The sequence below is a fragment of the Schistocerca americana genome, chromosome 1 (assembly GCF_021461395.2).
Source record: "Schistocerca americana isolate TAMUIC-IGC-003095 chromosome 1, iqSchAmer2.1, whole genome shotgun sequence".
NCBI classification, from domain to species: Eukaryota; Metazoa; Arthropoda; class Insecta; order Orthoptera; family Acrididae; genus Schistocerca; species Schistocerca americana.
In genome coordinates, this window is record NC_060119.1 from 363,886,762 (window position 1) to 363,908,367 (window position 21,606).

The 21,606-nt window shown below is 44.1% G+C and overlaps 1 protein-coding gene across 3 annotated transcripts in view; it reads right to left on the reverse strand.

The window, feature by feature from the left end:
• LOC124600233 (uncharacterized PE-PGRS family protein PE_PGRS54-like) overlaps positions 1 to 12,172 on the reverse strand; it is a 58,556-nt gene extending 46,384 nt beyond the window's left edge. For all 3 annotated transcript variants that reach the window (XM_047136146.1, XM_047136143.1, XM_047136144.1), the window contains exon 1: positions 12,063 to 12,172. In XM_047136146.1, the coding sequence (XP_046992102.1) occupies positions 12,063 to 12,135 (73 nt within the window). In that variant the 5' untranslated portion in view covers positions 12,136 to 12,172. The remainder of the gene's footprint in view (positions 1 to 12,062) is intronic.
• Between the last annotated feature and the right edge of the window lie 9,434 nt (positions 12,173 to 21,606).

The window sequence follows — 21,606 nt, forward strand, 5'->3', positions numbered from 1 at the left end:
GAAATCGCTTATAAAACACTAATACGATCTATTCTTGAGTACTGTTCGAGCGTTTGGGATCCCTATCAGGTCGGATTGAGGGAGGACATAGAAGCAATTCAGAGGCGGGCTGCTAGATTTGTTACTGGTAGATTTGATCATCATGCGAGTGTTACGGAAATGCTTCAGGAACTCGTGTGGGAGTCTCTAGAGGAAAGGAGGCGTTTTTTTCGTGTATCGCTACTGAGGAAATTTAGAGAACCAGCATTTGAGGCTGACTGCAGTACAATTTTACTACCGCCAACTTACATTTCGCGGAAAGACCACAAAGATAAGAGAGATTAGGGCTCGTACAGAGGCATATAGGCAGTCATTTTTCCCTCGTCCTGTTTGGAAGTGGAACAGGGAGAGAAGATGCTAGTTGTGGTACGAGGTACCCTCCGCCACGCACCGTATTGTGGATTTGCGGAGTATATATGCAGATGTAGATGTAGATGTATTAATGTATCAGCATTTCACATTTGCAATGGGTTATTTCGCGCTTGCATTATCCTGTGATAGCGTGATGTTCTTAAATTTGTTACCTAGACAAATGTATCCAGAAATTTCATTATTCTGCACTAATTACTTTTTGGTGTTCCGATTTGTTTCGTCATTGTATAAGGAAATATGAATGAGGAGGAAAGTCAAATAAATAAATAAATAAAATAAAATGCCATAACGTTTTGAAAGGTCATTTTCTGGTCAGGTTTCTACTACTGTCGCTCCAACACTATTCATATTAAAGGGCAAGTTATTCATACAACCTGTATACTGTTTTACACATACGTCACTACTAAGATGGTAAAAATAGGAAAGAAACGTAAGTGCGGCCTAATGGTTAACTGGTAGAGAGAAAGTCCAAGTTTCGATACATGCTGACCTTGCCAGATCTTTGTGGCGTGGGGAAGGTCTGGGACGGGTCTACTCAGGTGCGTGATGCCAAAAGAGGATCGTGACTGAATTAATAAGTTAAGAGATGGCACGCAAGCCGCCGAAGTGCTCGCACCGGGATGAGGACCACGCAACATTGCTTATTTTAACTAAATAACAGCACACCTGCAATTAAACGTGCTGACAATTTCTTACAGATTACTGTGACCTTTCGAGACTTTATGCAGAACTTCTGGATAGATACATTTCCCTCTTGACCATGACTTCTCCCATTGAAATGCCGTTTCACCTGAACATGCGGAAGATAGAGGAGTGACGCAATACAGAGCTTCTAATGCGTTCTGTTGTGTGGAATTCAGTTAGGTTAATTTCGGATAATGTTGTACTCTTACTTTACAAGTTAACAGACAAGCGACTGATGGCTGTGTTGGAACTACAGATTTGTCGACAGTGACTGTGCACTTAGTAGAGTACAATTTTAACCCATCTGCTTCTTCCAGACCGTCAATTGTCACTACGACATTCGTAAACAGGTGCTATATTTACCTGGCACACTTCTGTTAAGTGCTGCTTGGGCGTCTTACCGTTGCGGATATGTTACGTCAGTGGGACTGTGATTGCAGTTTTGCCTACGTCCAGGAGGCGTTAGCGACTATTTCCTGGATCTTTAGATCGAGAAGTAAACAAATATTCATCCTAGCACTTCAGATGTTTATTGTTCGTCTCAGAAATGTCATTTACTTCGTTTCTTCCATCTCTTTGTTTATCTGGGTTCCCTAAAAGGTGTTCGAACGTCCTCCCCTCCTTTTACAACTTCGTTCGTAAGTATCTTACAGTAAAATAATGAAGTCCACATTACTTGATCTCACGTGTACTAATGGAGAAAAGTAAAAACTGGTTCCTTTGTCTTTAACAGTCATTTATTTTCATCTTTGTTGTCTGTGCAAGAAATATTCGAGTCTCTGTCAAAGAAGATGGGGCCAGTGGGCCATACATCTATGAACGGTTGGTTACTCTCGAGTTTACGCAACAAGGTTTCTGGAAATATAAACTCAGGTGTCCACACTTCTCCTCCGCTAACAACAACTAAATGTACAAACATTGTATCTGATTATTGCAACCTGATCAAGACTACAAGCTGGTCTCCCTGAAAACCGATGGCAGTACCGCGGAAACGTCGTTTTTCTTATATCCGTTTTCAGTGTTACAAAACAACGAGGTCTAATACACAAAAAGATTTGATTCGAGTTTGCTAATACGTTAGTTCACTAATCAGACTCACCTAAATCGCCAGAAAGTCTTCAGTCGGTTTATTTTCTGCACAACAGTTTCGAGAGTTGCGGTTAACAAATTGTAATAAGAGAAACGTCAGTAGTGCAAATACAATACAGATCTTGTTAAAAATACATAGCTGCTTGATCATGAGTTGACTTTAGCTTATATTCGTCAATGTAGTGAAATACTGGGTTAGTACAGAAGTTCGTAGCGTTTTTTCGTAAGTTTAATAAACACAACAGATACACATAACAGAGCCTTTAGTCGTCGGTAACGCGTTCTACCTCACTATTTACAACACTCTTCCAACGATGGGGTAATTTTTCGATTCCGTGACTGAAGAAAACACGTGGTTTTGAGCCGAAGAACTCGTTGAGCCGTGTTCGGAGCGCATTTTCACCCGGAAAGGAAATTCCTTGAAGGTTGTTTGATAGCGAGCGGAAAAGGTGAAAATCTGAGGGCGCAAGATCGGGTGAATAAGGTGGGTGCGGAATGACTTCCCAGCCCATCTACTGTATTGTCTTTTTTGTCAGTAAAGTAGAAAGTGGGCGGGGGTTATCGTGGAGTAGCATTATTTCACGCAGTCGTTGTTTTTCATTGCGTCTACAAGACGTATCAATTGTTAACAAAAATGTCACAAGTGGTGGTTACACCTCGCGGAAGCAATTCGCAATACACCGCACCGCCGCTGTTACGCCAGACGCATAACACTATCATTCCTGAATGCGCGAAGATCTTTCTACTGGGATTTGCTACTTTTTTGGGCTCAACCATTCCTTTCTTTTTCTTATGTCAGCACAAAGACACCATTTCTCGCCACCAGTAACGATACAGGGTACGCCGGGGTCAGGGATTTTTCTCTGCCTCGTGATGACTGGGTGTTGTGTGATGTCCTTAGGTTAGTTAGGTTTAAGTAGTTCTAAGTTCTAGGGGACTGATGACCATAGATGTTAAGTCCCATAGTGCTCAGAGCCATTTTTTGATACAGGGTAGGAATGGCTGGTGTTGTTCACGAGTCAATTGATGAGGAGCAAGCAGAGATGCACACATCGCCACCAGCTGATTTTTGTGAGTTCTGCTTAGAGCATGTGGTACCCATACACTCAATTTTTGAATCTTCCCCATTGCATGAAAATGTCGCACGATGGTAGAATGATCACAGTTCATCAAATTTGCCGGTACTCGAGTACACCGACATGGATCATTGTGGATTAATGCGTTTAAACGATCTTCATCAAACCCCGACGGTCTTCCTGAACATGAAGAATCATTACTGTAAAAACGATTCTCATTAAGACGAGAAAACCATTTTCTTGCCTTGCTCTATCTAATGGCATTATCCCCGTACATGGCACAAATATTTCTGGCTGCCTCCACTGCTGTCATCCCCCTAGCACTCTAACAGAAGAATATGTCAGAAATATTCCGATTTCTCCACTTGGCAGTACAGTTTGTAGCGTCCGCAGCTCCTCTCACTGTCTCCAAATAACAAAGGACAGTATGAAAACTCAAACAGCAACAGTGAACTGCAGGTAAAAAATGACAGTCGATAAATAAACCCATAGCAACCGGAATACCAACATACCAAACAAAAACGCTACGAACTTATGCATCATCCATACTCTACATATCGAATGAGGTTACACAGTAGTTATACCACTCGCCTAGCATTGTGTAGGAGGATTTAAGTCCGATCATCCTGACGTAGCTGCTCCTAAATCATTTCAGGAAAACCCTGGCATCATTATTTCAATACCATCGCGTATTAGGAGCCTGTTCAGTCGGTGACAATGTCAATATTGAAGCTACAATACAATCTAACATTGTTCCTTCCTTCTACAAGTACGTATTTTGTATTTAAGGCTGAAAAACAAATAAACTGCGTTTTTTCTGCTAATATTTGTATACTTCGAATCTGTTTTTCAACTTATTAGACCAACGTCAGGAATCAACTGGCTACTGTTCACAAGGGACACTAGCGCATAGAAGACCAAACATTAGAAACATAGGTACTGTCAACACTCATTCAGTGTTTGGTCATGACATTAGGTGAGAAACGTCAACTCGACTGCTCGTTATGGTATACACAAAACACATTAAATTACAGCTTTCGAGATGAACAGTACCAGACGCAGTATTTAACTAAGACATGTAATTTTAAAGCACCAAAGAAGCATGAATATAACAGTATAGGTTGTGAGGAGTTGCAATGTAAGATATATGACAATTCTATTGTGGTGCACGTTTGTGGAGAAGAATTGGGATTGAGGTCTGGCATTGAGTGGCTGGTTGATTGGATAACATAAAGCTTAAGAGTGTGGATGGACTCAGATGCTGTTACAACCAGGTAAGGGTTAAGCTCCACACGGCCAAATAAGTTGAGAAATAGGTTTAAATATATATATATATATATATATATATATATATATATATATATATATACATATATATATATTAGCAGAAAAACGAAGCTTTTATGTTCTTCAACGTTAATATGAAAGTGTTCTACTGAGAAATGATAGAAGATATCATAAATATGACTTGTTTTTCGGTGAGCATGTAAACTACTCACCGACAGACTACCATATCCCAATGCATATCCCTTCTCAACGCTTGAAACAGGAGCACTTGATAATCGCAATTATTCCCGCTGATTATGGTAACTGTTAGCTTATTTTATATCTTCTTGGGATTTGAAACATTAGTTGGATGGAACAGAACTGTAGAAACTCCCGTTTCTTTTAAGGATTTGATTCAGTAGAGAACCGATGAAAATAATCCATACTTCTCTCCTAGCAGAGGGGGTATTCTGTTCAGAAGCAGGGACAGATGCCTATGCACTATGATCTTTAACCCTACCGGTACCAACTCAATTTCCATAACGCACGTCACCATGGGGGAGGGGGGTTCTTTACGCCACCGTAAAAAATTTAAAATATGCAGATTCCGTTAATTGTTGTACACTTTTACTCACAATATACTTAAAGAGGTGTTGATGTGTAAGTTCAAATGGTTCAAATGGCTCTGAGCACTATGGGACTTAACAGCTGAGGTCATCAGACCCCTAGAACTTAGAACTACTTAAACCTAACTAACCTAAGGACATCACACTCATCCATGCCCGAGGCAGGATTCGAACTTGCGACCGTAGCGGTCACGCGGTTCCAGACTGAAGCGCCTAGAACCACTCGGCCACTTCGGCCGGTGATGTGGAAGTAAGGTCTTCAGTCTGAAAATATTGAGTATGATACTGGGGAAAGCATCTACTACCAAGAATTTGATTAAAACTTTAAAACATTTATGAAATCTGCTAGAAGAATTAATTATGAATAATAAATATTTTTTTTCAAAATTTTAAAATGTAAAGTAACTGACTAGGTTACAATTTTTTCAAAAGGGAGGTATAAAGTACCTCCCCCCTCTCTCTGGCTATGCGAAGATAATATAAACTTTGCCAGTAGAATCACGATAGCTACGGTACTGGAAGGATAGTGGGTACGCGACAACCAAACGTTAGAAAGGAACTGGAGCAGCGCTAAATCTGGTATATATTATGTATGGTGACTTTTGTTGGAGAAGGAGCCACTACTTTCCAGGAACTAATACAGATAAGTCAGGTACCGACGGTGTGAAACCGAATGTGAGTGAACAGAGCGAGACACAAAATGTTGTCAGTAGCAGAGCACAGGTTGATGGCGTGGTTCTTTATTCGTCGAAAACCTTCGATACAATTCTCCAAGATCACCTAGCAAATAAAATCGTAACTGGCATGAGATATGATTAAAGATCTCCGAAAAAAGATAATTTAGTACACAGTTCTTAATCAGGCTCACTCGCAGAAATGAAAATATGCAAAAGACCAAAAAAGTCATTTTGTAGCTCTATGATGCTGTTCGCAGATTACGTAGTTGTGTTCGGGGAAGCGGCGCCGTTAGAACATTGACATGAATTCCAGAGGGAATCGCTGCATTAGCACTTGGTGACTGGCAGCCATCCCCAACATAAATAAAATCAGTAAAAGTAAGCAGACGAAAATCCACGCCATCCATTAAGCATATAACTGGCGATCAGTCAGTGGAAAGAATCACATCTGCATAAGATATCGATGAGCCAGAACGTTATGGCCACCTACTTAATAACGTGTTGGTCCACCTTTGGGAAATCATTACAGCAGCGACTCTCCGTGGTACAGAGTCTACATGTTTCCAAAGGTATATGGAACCAGACGTCTGCGCACAGAAACGTGATTCTTCCGACCAGGCCACAAGTTCCCACTGATCCACAGTCCTGCGTCGCTGATCCTGTGGCAGTTGCAATCGTCACTGACAATGTCGTCGTGTTAACATGGGATCACGTAGGGGTCGTCTGCTGTGAAGCCCTTCATTCTACAAGGTGCGCTGAGTGGTGTGTTCCGAAACACTTGCAGCTGCACCAGCATTGTACCTTGTCGTCGGATCTGCCACAGTTCCATCCTACCTTACAGAGTGGGATACGCTCAAATTGTAAATTTGTGGTAAGTTCTACTGGACCAAACTACTGAGGTCATCTGTTACTGAACTTACACACTACTTAATCTAACTTACGCTAAGGACAACACTCACACACATGGCCGAGGGAGGACTTGAACCTTCGACGAGGAGAGCTGCGCGGACCGTGACAAAGCGTATCAGACCACGAGGCTGCCGCGCGCAGCGGGCAGCCTCCGAACTCCACGTTCTGTGATAAGGTGTGGACGCCGTCCATAGATGCTCTAACGCGGGAAAAGTTCACCGGCTGTGTTGTTTCTGAGATGCTCGATCCCAGGTGCCAACGCATAAGAATCTGTCCTTTGTCAAAGCCGTTTATGTCAGCGGATTTCCCCATTTAAGCCCTTGTCGTGGCTAGAATAATGCACCACTCGTCTCTGGTCCCGTTATAAACTTTCATTACCGTGTCACGTGCTCGCAACGCCACCAATCGAGATTCAGCCTCGCGATAGACAGTGATTGTAATGTATTGGCTCATCAGTGCATGTAGCAATATCTGACAATGTTGATTTATTGTGTAAGAAGCAGAAAAATTTGTATTAGATAGAAATGACCAGAGAAATAGTAAGGAACCAATACTTATCAACAAAGGAGACTGCACACCGCTCGTTCTACCATCACATTCATCGGTGTTCAACGCTTACTGATGTTGCTTAACGGAATAAGTGGGCTTCGAAGAAGAGTTGCACATCTCTTCACGCAGCTCTTCAGTTGTCACGAGGTAGTCGGAGGAATACGACATGAACTTTAGTTGGCGAAGCTACAAGCAAGATGTCGTTTGTCGCGTAAAATCTTACTGTCAAATTTCCGAGCACCGAAGGTCCAATTCAAAACAAGAAACATCCTCATACTACCAGTATGTGTCTTGCGTAATGACCACGATGGTAAAACTGTGAGTCTCCCTTGATGTAAAAATTTGTTTGTTCTCTCCAAAATGTATCTTCTTCATTCTAGAACATGTCAAATGCAGATTGTTTGCAAGCGGAGCATGTCCATGTTTAAATACTATTTTGATCAGTTTTTGATTATGTTTAGTGCAGTAACTCTTGCTTTTTCTGTTTCTCACACGTCGTTACTTTGATGAACTACTGTGCGTTTCTCGTACAGCATGTCACCTGCAACTTGAGAGCCTCATTTTAACGAAATTTATTTTTAGTCATTCATAACGTCTGCAAGGTGAACTCTCACTGCACCGACAAAGTATCGAATATTGTTCCTCAATCTTTCCTGATCCTTTTAGTATAAGAGCCTCGTGGTCTCCGGTGGCTCGTTACAAAGTAATTTCATGTTCTTTGATTTCTAACCCCATTTATCTTCGAACCTGTATTGTACTGAGAATATCTGCAGAGCATTGCAAATGTCGACGGCGTGCGCTGTGTGGTTTGTTTGGAAACAAACCTGTTCCATTCAATCACGATACCTGCTGTTGACAACAATTAGGTCTACTTTACGCTTCGACCTCAAGCTTGCACCCAATACTGTTCGATTCTGTCAAGGTTTCGTTTTTCCGGCAGTGTTTGGTGTACGTTAACAGTGTTACACAGCAGTATGCATCAGAATGGATAAGTTTACTGATGTTGACGCATAAGCATCTCGTGAATGAGTTCACTGTGCACTGACGGAAGAGACTGAACAAACTGTGATAAAAGTGTCCGTGTTTCGCCTGAGGGTCATCCGATTACTCACTTCTGTGTGTTGAACATTTTACTGATAGCATATTGCAGGCTTTTTCGCTACTGTGAAGGTATTTAAACTGGGGTAATTCGTGTAACAAACCGAGACAACGCTTCCCTTACGTCAAAATACTCAGAAAATCCCCCGAACATCCTCAGAAATTTGTCGCTAAAGTTCGAGTTCACCATGGATATTTTGAAACCGCAATTACGACTGCAATGATAAGAATCGTTCGTGATTCCGCAGTTTCGGAATACAGATATTATGGAAGGTCAAAAATAAAATCAGTAGTAATAGATGCCCTTGTTGCTGTGTGAGAAATGCACAATAGGTTATGAAAGTAGCGACATGTGAGAAAAAAAGGTAAAAGATACTGCAGTGAACTTAAGCGAAAACCTAAATGGAAAATAATGGAAATTAACGTTTTTCAACTATGTAAAATCCAAACTTCAGACGAACTACAACAAAAAGGCCTGTAGATGGTGGGGAAGTACAACGAAAACAAGTTTATGGATAATAACAGAAAGTTATTCTATCAAGACGGACTCACAAAACCCATACTGTTTTTCCGCAGATACATATCCATCAGGAGCAGAGATCAAGTGTATCAGAAAAATTAAAGGAACACAGTCTTTTACGTAAGGGTGTTTGGTGTTTCTTCCGCGTTTTGTGTGGAAGTGTAATAGAAATGCGGCCACAGGGGCAGGACGATTACAGTATACCATGTATCACACCGTAAACGTTGTAGCACAGTGCATTGAAGAGTACAATTGCAAATGCGAATGTGTGTCTCGATACGTCCATGCACATCAGAACTAGTTTCTCAGATGTGTGAGTAGCAGATCTCGTAGGTTTTAATCTCCACATTCCTAATTTAAGTTTTTGCTCGACATTCCATATCATCGGGTAGATGACGATCTGTTTGACTTCATGAAAGATGCACTTCTGGTGCTGCGATTGATAGACACAAGACATCAGAAAAATCAAGACATCTTCACAGGATCTCTCGAGCAGTAAATAGCGTCCAGCAACGTTAAATGTAGCAAGATGTCTGAAATTCTTGTAAAAATAGGTGTAAGCTACAGAGAAAGACGGTTAATATACAGTGTATTGAAGAATCAATAGGGAACAATAAGAATGGAAAAGCAAATACTCTGATTACAAAGGAGTGAGGCGAGGGTGAGGTCTCTCTCTCCAACTGAACGTAGAAGAAGCAACAATGAAAATAAAGTAAGTTTGAAGAGCGGGATTAAAATCAATAGTGTACTCATGTCACAGATAACATTCGCTAAAGATATGGATATGAAGAGTGAAAGTGAGGAAGAATTACAGGGCCCGTTAAACGGAATGAACAGTCTAGAGGGCACAGAATATGGACTGAGAGTAAAGCACTTGTCTCTAAAACTGGCGACCACATAGTAGACGGAATTGTGCTATCCTTGAAGCAAAGTGATGCATAATGGACGAAGCAGGGAGGATACGAGACACGGATTAGGACAAGTGAAGAGAGCTCTCCCTGCTAAAAGAAATCCACATCAAACACCGGTCTTAATTTTAGGAAGAATTTTACGAGTATGAACGTCTGGAACAGGATGTGAACCATGGACGGTAAGGAAAAACGGAAAAGAAGAGAGTAAAGCATTTGAGGTGTAGTGTTTTTGAGGAATGCTGAAAATTAAGTGGACTGATAAATCTAGAAATTAAGAGTTTCTACACAAAATCGGCGAGAAAAGGAATATGTGGAAAGCACTGATAAGGAGACGGGACAGAATGTCAGGATGCGGGGTAAGACATCTGGGAATAACTTCCACGGTGCAAGATGGAGTTGTAGAGGGAACAAACCGTAGTGGAACATACACACACACACACACACACACACACACACACACACACACACACACATAAACCCTCACACACAACCGAGAATGTTGCATGTACAGGGTTGTGCACGAAATGTGTTACCAATTGTTTCTTCCACAATGCACGACGCACATTAGATATCCTTCTGGGATCTCTACAGCAGTACCAGCAGAGCTTGGAAAAACAAATGAGTTACGAAATGACGTGTAATTCACGATACTGCCGCTAGGAGACTTGTAAGCAGCAATGGCTGACAATGGAAGACTGACGACACAGCAGCGATCGGCAATTGTGTTACTTTTTCATGAAACGAAAAGCCTTGTTGTGACTCAGAGGCGTTTTCGACAACAGTTTAATACACGATGGGTCCCTTGCAAGAAGATCATCCACAGGTTGTACGATAAATTTGTACAGGAAGGAACAGTATTGGAAGCGAAGCTACCTCAGCCTAAGCCTGTTTGTTCGCGGAGAATACTGAAGCGGTACGAGTTGCTGTACAGAGAAGTCCCGGGAAATCGTGTAGAAAGGCAGCAGTGCAACTGGGAATATCCAGACGCTCCGTTCAAAGCATTCTTAAAAGTGACCTCCATATGTATCCATACAAGATGACCTGTGCACAGAAGCTCACTGAAGAACACAAGCAGCAGAGACTACTGTTTGCTCAGTGGGCGGAGGATAGGGAAGAAACTCTCAACAACATTTGGTTATCAGACGAGGCGCACTTTCATTTAGGCGGTATGGTTAACAGACAAAATGTACGCTTTTGGGCCACTGAAAACCCACAAGTGCTTCCGAGGATTACAGTGTGGGCAGCAATTTCCAGTCACGGACTTATTGGACCCTTTTTCTTTGAAGAAACTGTGAACAGCGAGCGTTATTTGAGCATGCTTCGCAACAGCTTCATTCCACAGCTCCTTGCGACTGCCTTGCCCTTCAACACGCAGTGGTTCATGCAAGATGGAGCAAGGCCACATACTGCAAACACTGTGTTGGAGTTTTTACACGAGCATTTCGACATGCGGATCATTTCACCCAGGTTTCCAGGTCGCTTGAATGACGGACGAAATTGGCCCCCCAATAGTCCAGACCTCAATCCATGTGACTTATTTCTTTGGGGGTACCTGAAGGAAAAAAATTTTCCCGGAACGTCCACGTCATTTAATGGAGATCAGAAGACTTATTCTTCAAGCTTGCAGTGAAAATACGGAAGACATGTGCCGTAGGGTAATCACTAACTTCAGTGTTCGTCTGAAGGAAGTTAGGAAGCGAAATGGTGGACATATTGAGAATGTGCTGAGTTAGAACAAATCTCCATGGACGGCTCTTCAATGTAGTATATGTTCCTTTCAGATTGTATTGACAATAAAGTTTATATTCAAAAACAAAATGGTAACACATTTATTGCGCCGCCCTGTATGTTCTATCCGGTAATAAAGAGGTTGACATAGGAGACGTAATCGTGACGGGTGCTATCGGATCACAAGAAAGCACTATCCACAAAAATCACAGCACATAGCCACTGCTCCAACAAGCTTTTCCTGACCCTGATGGGAAAAAAAAGGTTCAGAGTGTGATATCGCAAAAAATCGCCTTCATACAATACTTCCAAAATAACATAAGACGCTGTGCATTTGAACCAAATTTCACTCCTAAAAACGGACAGTCTACAATGGTACAGACACATTGAAGTGATATGATGTACGACGTAATAGGTCCTATACAGACAAAAAAGACGTAATACCGGAGACAAGGATATTCTGTCGCAAGAAACGTGTAGTTGCGTCCAGCAGGGAGATAAGGCAGTGCTGTACTGACCTGGTGTGGCGGTTGCCGTGGCAACCAACAGGTACGCTACAAGCAGATGAGCGGTGCGGCGGTGAGCGGCCATGGTGAGCTCGCTCGCATCCAGTGCGATGCGACGGGCAGGCTCGCGCTTTTATATCGGGGTCTGCGGCGGGGGCGGAGAAGAGGCACAGCGTTACCAGCTGTAGTGGACGGGTGGGAGAGGGGGGGGGGGGGAGGGAAGATCGGCGAGCGCGGAATTCCGGGACGCAGGCGCCGCGCTGCGCGAGCTGCGGCCAGAGGACACCCCGGCGCAGCTGCAGCTGGCCCGGGGTTTTACCGATGCGCTCTTTGTTCCCTGTGGATGTGATGTTCCAGGAATTAGATCACAATCTTATATCCGCATTTACGTTTAATAACAAGTACCGTACACGCAAGCCAGTGACATTTGTCTCATTGCGGCGTCAGAAATACCTTACCTCTATTAAACTTTAACATCGTGGAGATGGCTTCAAACAAACGTCAGTTTGGCTCGGATGCTACTAACAATCAGCATTTCAATGCAACAGCTCAAAGTTGGTACGATCCACACCGCTAATTAGGTTGGAAGCGTAACTTCGCAGCGTTTTTGTTTTGCATGTTGGTATTCCAATTGCTATGGCTTTACTTATCGACTGTCACTTTTTACCTGTAGTTCATTGTAGCCATTTGAGTTTTCATACTGTCTTTTGTCTTTTGGAGACAGTGAGAGGAGCTGTGGACTCTACAAAATGGTCTGCCAAGTGGAGAAAAAAAAAATGGCTCTGAGCGCTATGCGACTTAACGTCTGAGGTCGTCAGTCGCCTAGAACTTAGAACTAATTAAACCTAACTAACCTAAGTGTTAGGAAGACGTTTCTGAAAGTATTTGTATGGAGTGGAGCCATGTATGGAAGTGAAACACGGACGATAAATAGTTTGGACAGGAAGAGAATAGAAGCTTTTGAAGTGTGGTGCTACAGGAGAATCCTGAAGATTAAATGGGTAGATCACATAACTAATGAGGAGGTACTGAACAGAATTGGGGAGAAGAGGAGTTTGTGGCACAACCTGACAAGAAGAAGGAACCGGTTGGTAGGACATGTTCTGAGGCATAAAGGGATCACAAATTTAGCATTGGAGGGCAGCGTGGAGGGTAAAAATCGTAGAGGGAGACCAAGAGATGAATACACTAAGCAGATTCAGAAGGATGGAGGTTGCAGTAGGTACTGGGAGATGAAGAAGCTTGCACAGGATAGAGTAGCATGGAGAGCTGCATCAAACCAGTCTCAGGACTGAAGACAACGACAACAACAACAACCTAAGAACATCACACACATACATGCCCGAGGCAGGATTCGAATCTGCGACCGTAGCGGTCGCTCGGCTCCAGACTGTAGCGCCTAGAACCGCGCGGCGACGACGGCCGGCCGCCAAGTGGAGAAATCGGAACATTTTCGACATATTCGCCTGTTTGAGTTCAATATAGGAGTGACAGCAGCGGAAGTAGCCAGAAACATCTGCGTCGTGTATGGGGATAACGCCACTGGACAGAGCACGCAAGATAATGTTTTTCTCGTTTTCAGGAGCATCGTTTTGACGTTAGTGACTCTCGACGTTCAGGAAGACCTTCGGGTTTTGATGAAGACCGTTTAAACCCGTTAATTGACAACGATCCACGTCAGTGTAGTCGAGAAATGTCAAATGTGGCGAACTGTGATCATTACACCATCGTGTGACATTTGCATGCAGTGGGAAACGTTCAAAATCGGTGTTCAAAATCGGTGTATGGGTACCGCATGCTCTATGCCAAAATCACAAAAAAATCAGCAGACTTCCATATGTGATGCTAGCTCGTGAACAACAGAGATCTTTCCTATCTTGTATCGTGACTAGTAACGAGTAATGGTGTCTTTATCCTAACATAATGAAAAGAAACGAATGCTTGAGCCCAAACGAAGCAGCAAGTGCAAAGACGTGCACGCATTCACAAAAGATGATGTCACGCATCTTGTGTACAACGAATTGCTTTCCCGAGATGTAACCATCACTGCTAGCATTTATTATCGTCAGCTGTAACGTCTTGTAGACGCAATTCGAGACAACGTCCAGGGAGACTGCGTGAAGTGATGCTATTCTTCGATAATGTCCGCCCGCATTCTGCTAGATTGACAAAAACCACTATACGCCCACCTTATGCATCTGATCTAGCGCCTTCAGCTTTTAATTTTTTCCGCTCTCTATCGAACAACCTTCAAAAGAACTACCTTATCCGTATGAAAATGCGCACCGATGGTGTCTCGACGAGTTCTTCTCCTCGGAACCACATGATTTCTACAGTCGCGTGATCGAAAAGTTACCCAAGCGTTGGCAGACAAGCTGTAAATAGTGATGAAGAACATACTATTGACGATAAAATTCTCTGTTATGTCTATCTGTTGTGCTAATTTAACTTATGGAAAAACGCTATCAATTTATCGACGAACCCAATAGCAGTCCCTCCATACTTCAGCACTGCATGGCTATACACTTGTCTTGGTCACTGATATAGTTCTTTGTTTATTATATCACTCACTATGTGTTTCCGGATCATCTCATCGCCAGATCTGTCAAAATGAATACAAAATACCCTGCCACCTCGTATTCCATTGCATTGTTGACCGATCTGATGATAAGTTTATTCCGAAACGCATAATGATATGATGAATAAAAATACACTCCTGGAAATTGAAATAAGAACACCGTGAATTCATTATCCCAGGAAGGGGAAACTTTATTGACACATTCCTGGGGTCAGATACACCACATGATCACACTGACAGAACCACAGGCACATAAACACAGGCAACAGAGCATGCACAATGTCGGCACTAGTACAGTGTATATCCACCTTTCGCAGCAATGCAGGCTGCTATTCTCCCATGGAGACGATCGTAAAGATGCTGGATGTAGTCCGGTGGAACGGCTTGCCATGCCATTTCCACCTGGCGCCTCAGTTGGACCAGCGTTCGTGCTGGACGTGCAGACCGCGTGAGACGACACTTCATCCAGTCCCAAACATGCTCAATGGGGGACAGATCCGGAGATCTTGCTGGCCAGGGTAGTTGACTTACACCTTCTAGAGCACGTTGGGTGGCACGGGATACTTGCGGACGTGCATTGTCCTGTTGGAACAGCAAGTTCCCTTGCCGGTCTAGGAATGGTAGAACGATGGGTTCGATGACGGTTTGGATGTACCGTGCACTATTCAGTGTCCCCTCGACGATCACCAGTGGTGTACGGCCAGTGTAGGAGATCGCTCCCCACACCATGATGCCGGGTGTTGGCCCTGTGTGCCTCGGTCGTATGCAGTCCTGATTGTGGCGCTCACCTGCACGGCGCCAAACACGCATACGACCATCATTGGCACCAAGGCAGAAGCGACTCTCGTCGCTGAAGACGACACGTCTCCATTCGTCCCTCCATTCACGCCTGTCGCGACACCACTGGAGGCGGGCTGCACGATGTTGGGGCGTGAGCGGAAGACGGCCTAACGGTGTGCGGGACCGTAGCGCAGCTTCATGGAGACGGTTGCGAATGGTCCTCGCCGATACCCCAGGAGCAACAGTGTCCCTAATTTGCTGGGAAGTGGCGGTGCGGTCCCCTACGGCACTGCGTAGGATCCTACGGTCTTGGCGTGCATCCGTGCGTCGCTGCGGTCCGGTCCCAGGTCGACGGGCACGTGCACCTTCCGCCGACCACTGGCGACAACATCGATGTACTGTGGAGACCTCACGCCCCACGTGTTGAGCAATTCGGCGGTACGTCCACCCGGCCTCCCGCATGCCCACTATACGCCCTCGCTCAAAGTCCGTCAACTGCACATACGGTTCACGTCCACGCTGTCGCGGCATGCTACCAGTGTTAAAGACTGCGATGGAGCTCCGTATGCCACGGCAAACTGGCTGACACTGACGGCGGCGGTGTACAAATGCTGCGCAGCTAGCGCCATTCGACGGCCAACACCGCGGTTCCTGGTGTGTCCGCTGTGCCGTGCGTGTGATCATTGCTTGTACAGCCCTCTCGCAGTGTCCGGAGCAAGTATGGTGGGTCTGACACACCGGTGTCAATGTGTTCTTTTTTCCATTTCCAGGAGTGTATATACATTTATGGCGAAGACAAATGTTTTATCAGTAAGTGTCGTTTTCATTCTTCATTATGAACTACAGTTACGCAGCGGGTTTCTCGTTCATAAATCACATTGAAATGTTACTTGTTTGTAAGAAGAACAAGCAGAAACGTCTACCGGCAAGCGTCACAAGTCGACAACCTACGCACCGCGACCCATCGATATTACAGTTTATCGTTGTTGCTCGCGTGGTCTAGATCCCACAACTGTGATCAGAATATGGAAGAGTAGGTACCCTGTGAAGTGCACATGCCTTGTGTGTTGTCTATAATCCATTCTTGTGCTCTGTATGAAAGGGGGTACGCCCAGAAACATTAAACTCCCTGATTTGCATCTAAACTATCTTCCTCTGCTTGAAAACACCAATTTTAAGGTTTTATGACTGTTCGGCTGGTCCCGGCGGAGGTTAGAGTCCTCCCTCGGGCATGGGTGTGTGTGTTTGTCCTTAGGATAATTTAGGTTAAGTAGTGTGTAAGCCTAGGGACTGATGACCTTAACAGTTAAGTCCCATAAGATTTCACACACATTTGAACATTTGAAGGTTTTCTCGTTGAAAATCACTCTGTCATTTCACTGAGATACATTACAGGGGTTGGACAAAAATCGAGAAAAATACATGCTTGAAGATAAATTCATATGCTAGCCAAGTCTGCGGGTTGCGCTGTCGTATTTGACCACGTGTGGTAGCTGTGCAGGGTCCTCATTGCACTGCAGGTGTCAGTCATGGTCAGAACAGTGTTTCGTGTAGTTGTGAGTTCATCATGTCGGACATAAGTGAATTCGAACGTAGGCAGATAGCTGACGCTCGTACGGTGATCGCTTTCGCAACAGAGGGAGCTGAAGTGTTTGGTGTTTCAAGAGGCACCGTATTCAAGATCTATATCGAATACAGGGAAAGCGGATAAATATTATCCACTAAATCATAACGTGGACGAAAATGTGTGTTGAGTGGTCATTTCAGACGATCATTGAAGAGGTTTATGACAAAATATGAGAGGATGACAGCTGCAAAAGTCAGTGCAGAACTGAATGTCACACTCGCAAATCCTGTCAGTACCAAAACAACACGAAGAGAAATCCACTGCAAGGGGAGCTGGAATTCCAAAACCACTCATCAGTGATGCAAATCCTCATAACGGGAAAACGTGCTGCGAAAGGTATAAGAACTTGGACTATGGATCAATGGAAGAAACTCATTTGGTCGGATGGGTCTTGTTGCAACTCCATGGGCCACAAGTCTATTCTGCAAGATGTCATTACTGCAAAGGATTCAGTGTCCATTTTGGTCGATCAGGTGCATCCCACGGTGGAATGTTTGTACCCCAAATGGTGTTGCCGTGTTCTAAGACGACAGGGTTTCTACTCATACTGCTCACATCGTCCAGTACTGAGTTTCTGAGCATAAGGATGAATTATCGCATCTGTCCTAGCCGTCGCAGTCACCAGATCTCAGTTTCACTGAGAATTTGCGGTCTACTTTCGAGAGAAGAGTACGTGGTAGCTATCCACCTGGATCATCTTTACGTTGATTTCCCACTATTCTGCAGGAAGAATGATGTAATACTCACTGGAAAACCATACGGGACTTATATTTATCCATTCCGAGAAGACAGGAAGCTATTTTAAATGCCAGCATGTTTCCTACAGTGCAATAGGCATAGTAATGTGCTGTGTTTTTGGTGTTTCCGTATTTTTCTCCAATTCCTGTACCAACCAACGCATCTGGTTTGTAGACTTTGCTAGTTTGGTGAAATCTCGTCGCCCCAGGTCCGGCTATTATCAGACTACACCGTCGGGAAGCGTAAATGAACATTAAGTCTCTAATGAAAGTTGTTCTCCATGACGCGATCTATCACCTCTATAGAAGGCAGCCGCCAGTGCTTTCCGCCAATTCTCTACGCTGGCCTAAAGCTCGTTGTCTGTGCCAAAATGTTGACTTCATAGCCAGCGGTTCGTTTGAGCAGAGATGAAACTCAGTAGAAGACAATTACGGGCTGTATTGTGGGTAACCAAACATTTCCAATTGAAACGATGCAGGAACATCTTCATTGCCCTGCAGAATGAGGCTGAGAATTGTCTTGAAGAAGAAACCGCACGACAGTTATGTAATGTTGCTTGCATAGCTTCAGGGGAAAATTCTCACCAGGCCCTCGTACTTGGCGGGAGACACTACTTTCTATAACATCTTTACGCGTTCACTAAGAGCTCGGGAATGAAATGAGCGACATAATTCTACCTAGAGTCATACTAGAGACACTGCCCAACACATCTTTGCAAAGCTTTATCGGATTTTCATAGTCGTTTCCATTTCGCGACCGATCGTAACTTACTTTCTGGACAGCCCTCGTATGAGTCGAGTGTCGGCTTTGCATACGGCATCACAATGGATGTTTCCGTGGGTGGAGGCTCCGAGCAAAACCATGGCTACAAGTCACCAACTTTCTCTTCCGAATGCGAAAATATTTTGTTGAGCCAAACCTACATAGGTAGGAATGATCATCAAAATAAAATAAGAGAAACCAGAGCTCGAACAGAAAGGTTTAGGTGTTCGTTTTTCCCGCGCGCTGTTCGGAAGTGGAATGGTAGAGAGATAGTATGATTGTGGTCCGATGAACCCTCTGCCAAGCACTTAAATGTGAATTGAAGAGTAGTCATGTAGACGTAGATGTAGATTTCTTTCGCCACATCTCACGAGCCCAGCACCTCACTTGATAGTTTGGGATGACGTTGCATACGGAACTCTATCACCTCCGGTTCGCATAGCCGATAATTTAGACGGCAGTCATTACATACATGACGTGATAAGGTGTGGGTTATCTCCGAGGTTTCTGTGCCATCTTCTGCAGCTCGTGGTCTGTCGGTCGCGTTTTCGCTTCCCGAGCACGGGGTCCCAGGTTCGATTCCCGGCGGAGTTAGGGATTTTCACCTGCGTCGAGGTGACTTGGTGTTAGTATTGTCCTTATCATTTCATCCTCATTCATGAAAGTGGCGAGATTGGGGTGAGCAAAGGTTGGGAATTTGTACGGGCGCTGATAACCGCGCAGTTGAGCGCCCCACAAACCAAACATCATCATCATCGTCATCTGTGCCATCCTGACCTACCTCGATACAGATGGTGTTCGTCTGTTGCTCTGAGCAACATGTTCTCCCGATCTCCCGCCCACTCAAAACATTGAATCGTACCACTCACCAGCCACTAAGATGGACGACTTTCTGAAATGTGTCGAAGCAGCATAGAATTGAGGTACCTGTATCTGTTATGCAAGCTCACTTCGACTCGAGGGCAAGCCGGGACAGAGCCATCGTTACTGCCAGAGGTTGTAGCTTTGTCTCCCAAGTTTCCCACTCTGTATTGCCAGAAATCATCTACAAATTATAATAATTCATTCTTTCTATTACAGTATTCACTGTATATTGTTGTTTGGTATCCTTTTTGGTGTTGCACTTTTAATGGCCAGCAGTTTATTTACAAGCTTGTCCTCGGTGCAATCTTAATGTGGTATGTCAAAATGTAGCTTGATTCTTTCAAATAAGCTTACCAATGTCATTTACTCCCTTTTGAGTATCCAGATATTTTGTTCGCACTAAGGGCGTAGATATAGCGGCAGCAGTATTTTTTAAAGTAGTAATTTGTTTAGGTGCCGTTTTCCATCTTTTCCTGTTTTGTGCTAATCTTCTTCTACGTAGCTACAGCACCCAAAATCCTCTCGTAAATTGTCATAGAAATTCTGTCCTTGAACATATTGGCAGATTAAAATCTTGTGTCGGACCGGGCCTCGAAACCAGGACATATGACTTTAGAAGACAAGTGCTTTATATGCGGAATTTATTAGTAGATGTCACGAAAAGAAGACACACTAGTACTGGAGGAGGTGGAAAGTTATGTGTTGTCAGTAGAATAGCAAAAACAGCAGTATGGGTCGGAGAGCTCAGCGGCTTCAAATGTGGACTAGACATTCGATGTGAAATACGTAACAAATCCGTCAGAGACACTTCAATCCTTCTAAAGCTGCCAAAGCCGACTGCTGGTTATCGAGTTTGAAGTAGAAACGCGAAGGAACAACCACAGCTAAACTAAGACCAGGCGGATCTCATTTAATGACAGACAAAGACGGTCGAGCATGGAGGACCGTGTCTGTACAAAAACACACGAAATCAGCGGAAGGCATCACTCCTGAGTTCCAAAGTGCTACCAACAGTATAGCTATGTGTAGGGAATTAAAAAGAATGGGATACAGTGGTGGAGTAGCTCCGCATAAGCCACAGATTTCCGTAGTCATCGCTAAGCGACGATTGCGATGGCGTAAAGGGTAACGCCATTGGGCAGATGACGAATCCAGTGGAAGAGTTTGGCTTTGGTGGATGTTTGGGTAACGTTACCTTCCATCATCTGTAGTGTGTGTGTGAATTCCTAAGGGACCAAACTGCCAAGGTCATCGGTCACTAGACTTACACACTACTTAAACTAACTTATGCTAAGAGCAACACATGCTTCCATGCCTGAGGGAGGACTGGAACCTCCGGCGGTAGGGACTGCGCAGTCCGTGACAAGGCTCCTAAACCCGCGCGGCCACTCCGCGCGGCCATCTGTAATGCCAACAGTGAACTACGTAGGAGGTAGCATTACGGTATAGAGATCTTTTTGTGGTTAGGATGTGGTCTTCTTATTACGCTTAAGAAATTGCTAAATGCGGAAGAACATGAACACATTTCACAGCTTTGTGTACTGCGTGCAGTAGAGGTGCAATTGGGGGACGTTGGTTGATTAATATCAAAATGACAACGCATCCCACCATAAAGTAACATCTGTGAGGCACTCTACTGACCTGTCCATAGTCTGCCTGAACCCAGTGGGATACCTTCGGGATGAGTCAGAACGTCAACTCCGCTCCGAGCCTCAGCGTCCAACAGCATGACCTTCTCTGGTTTCAGCTCTTCACTAAGAATGGGCTGCCATTCTCCTACAGACATTCAGACAGCTCATTGAAAGCGTCCCCAGCAGAGTTGAAACCGTCATGGACCTGAAGAGTGGATACACTCCGTATGTCCGCTAATAAGTGTCCGGATACTTTTGATTAGATAGTGTATACTGACTATTCTTTTTACCTGGCCTTAAAAGCATTCCTTAGATTCGGTTGGCAATGTATCAGGTGGACTTATCACTTGCCTAACGTTATCAATATACCTGAGCTGTACTTGAGTGTGTCACTGTCAGGACATGCAGATCGTTTCACGGGACAGCTTTAAAGTCTGTCTACCAAAACGTAGCATTCAATTACGGACGGATCGAGAGCCCGTATACTTGTATGCAGATGGTGGTATATGTCTCGGAAAAGTCTAACGCAATGGTATGTCTGCACCTGAAGATGGCTAATTTAATGAAGAAATTTCA